Here is a 2,153-nt window from a genome sequence, read left to right on the forward strand (position 1 = left end):
GGAGCAGGAAGCAGAGATAAGGGCGAGCCAAAACTGCCCGGTTCCCCGGGCCGGGGCTCGCCGGGAAAGCTGCTGGGGCAGCGCCAGCAGAGCCCGGGCGGGCGGAGGGCGGCCAAGCCGGGGAGGCTGCAGTGACCTCAGGGGGCCAGCATGCTGCAGGGACGGACTCGTAGCCAGGGGAGGTCGGTGGGGATCTGCTCTGGGGCTCCAGACACGTGGGATGGTAATTTAGACAGTATCCTCCAGCTGGTAAAGCAGTAGTGTGGGGATCAGAAGGACAAGCAGGTCAAGACGTCAGCCCAGTGAGACCACATCTGGAGTCCTGTGTCCTGTTCTGGGATCCCCCAGTCACGAGAGACAAGGAGCTACTGGAGAGAGTCCAGTGGAGGCTACAAAGATGATGAGAGGGCTGGAGCATCTCTGCGATGAGGAAAAGCTGAGAGCCTGGGGGCTGTTTAGACTGGAGAAGACTGAGAGGGGATCTGATCGATAGTTATAGCGGGGGGGTGGGAGAGGCAAGAAGATGGGCTCTTGTCAGTGGTGCCCAGTGACAGGAAAAGGGGGCAGAAACTAGAACTCAAGAAATTCTGTCTGAACAGGGGGAAAAACTTCTCTACTTTGGGGGTGATGGAGCCTGAACAGGCTGGCCAGAGAGGCTGCAGAGTCTCCTTCTGCAGGGAGACTCCAAACCCTCCTGGACAACCTGCTCTGGGTGACCCTGCTTTAGCAGTGGGGTTGGATGAGACAATCTCGAGGTGCCTTCCAGCCTCCATGAGTCTGTGATTCTGTAATTTGGAGACCTGCAACTTGCACTATGACAAGACAAGAAATGGCAAACATCAGGTCTGCAAGAAATGACCACTTTGGGATTGTTGTTGGGGCAAACACTAGGCAGGCAGGAGCGTCCTTCTAGCCAGCAGCACCTGAACTGCCAAGGGCGCCACAGCCCCACTACAACCACCAGTTGTGATGGGGGCCCCACTGCAAGGAGCAGCAGAAGAGAAGAGCTGACCACAGTGAAGTGGAAGGGAGCAGCCTCCCCCTGCCCACGGCGCTCACCTCTGCTTTGTACATGCGGATGAGGCCCTGGTTGACCTTGGACCAGGAGGGCACGGCGCTGATGTTCCAGAGCTGGTTGGAGTGCTCAGCAAAGGGGCCCGTCTTCATCTGAAAGAGACCCAAGAGCAGGGCTGAGGGAGCCGGGCCAGCCAGGAAGCTCGTGCACCAGCAGTGACTCACGCTCACACTCTCTCCAAGCAAACATTCCCACCAAGCCCTGTGACCCACGCACCAGCCACCTCACTACGCCTTCCCTCCCTCCCTCCCGCTGTGGCCACATCACATGAAGCCGTGGCAATCCAGCTGCCCCCCTTCCCTGATAAAATTTAGCCTTTTCCTGCCACGCTTTCCTTATCGGACCTCCCTCTGCGCACCTCCCTTTTAATGACTGCCTTTAAAAAGCCCCACTCAAGCCTCGTTCTCCCCCCCAGTAGAGCTTGGCTCAATGCTGTTCCTATTCTACCCAGAAACCTCCCAGCGCAGCACTGCTGGGCTTTCCAAGAAAATGACTCATTCCCCATTCAGATCAACAACAAGCAGCAGCGACAACCGCCACTGCCTTCCCTGAATGCAGAGGGCAGTGCAGGTTGGCAGAAAACCCCCCGCCCACCCCACCCCTGCCTCTGGCAGAGGAGGGCTCTGAGGGGAGGCAGGAGCAGAGGGGACATGCTCCACTCCTGCTCTCCAAACCCGCTCTGGAGCTGTGAGCTGCCAGTTTGCAGCAGATGCTTTAAATTTATTTTATTTTTTTTTTTTTTGTACTCCGGCGTTTCTCCTCCCAGGGTGAGGGGTTTGGATGAGGGGGGGCAGGGGGGAAGCTGCAATCAGGGACAGTTACATGTAGATTCCCTGGGTAGTTGTCTCTCCTTCTCTTCCATGAACAAAAACAGACCCTCAGGGAGAAAAAAAAGAAATACAACGCAGCCACTCTGACTGAGCGAAGTTCCCATGACATCAGAAACCACAAGGCCGAAGCTCATGCTAAAAAGGAGCGTGGGGAGGGAGGAATCTCTTGGACTCTTGTTCTCGACTCGGGGTTTGAACAACTAACCCCTTCCCTCCACGCACGCACAGGCCTGGAGCGAGGGTGGGAA

The 2,153-nt window shown here is 56.9% G+C and overlaps 1 protein-coding gene across 1 annotated transcript in view; it reads right to left on the reverse strand.

Annotated features, from left to right (window-relative positions):
- Nucleotides 1-1,059: 1,059 nt before the first annotated feature.
- Nucleotides 1,060-2,153, reverse strand: part of PPP2R4 (protein phosphatase 2A activator, regulatory subunit 4) — a gene marked incomplete at its 3' end in the record, with an annotated part of 15,574 nt that continues 14,480 nt past the window's right edge. Inside the window, exon 8 of the mRNA XM_008941407.1 lies at nucleotides 1,060-1,167. Coding sequence (XP_008939655.1) covers nucleotides 1,060-1,167 — 108 coding nt within the window. The remainder of the gene's footprint in view (nucleotides 1,168-2,153) is intronic.

Source organism: Merops nubicus, unplaced genomic scaffold, assembly GCF_000691845.1.
Source record: "Merops nubicus isolate BGI_N331 unplaced genomic scaffold, ASM69184v1 scaffold23935, whole genome shotgun sequence".
Taxonomy (NCBI): domain Eukaryota; kingdom Metazoa; phylum Chordata; class Aves; order Coraciiformes; family Meropidae; genus Merops; species Merops nubicus.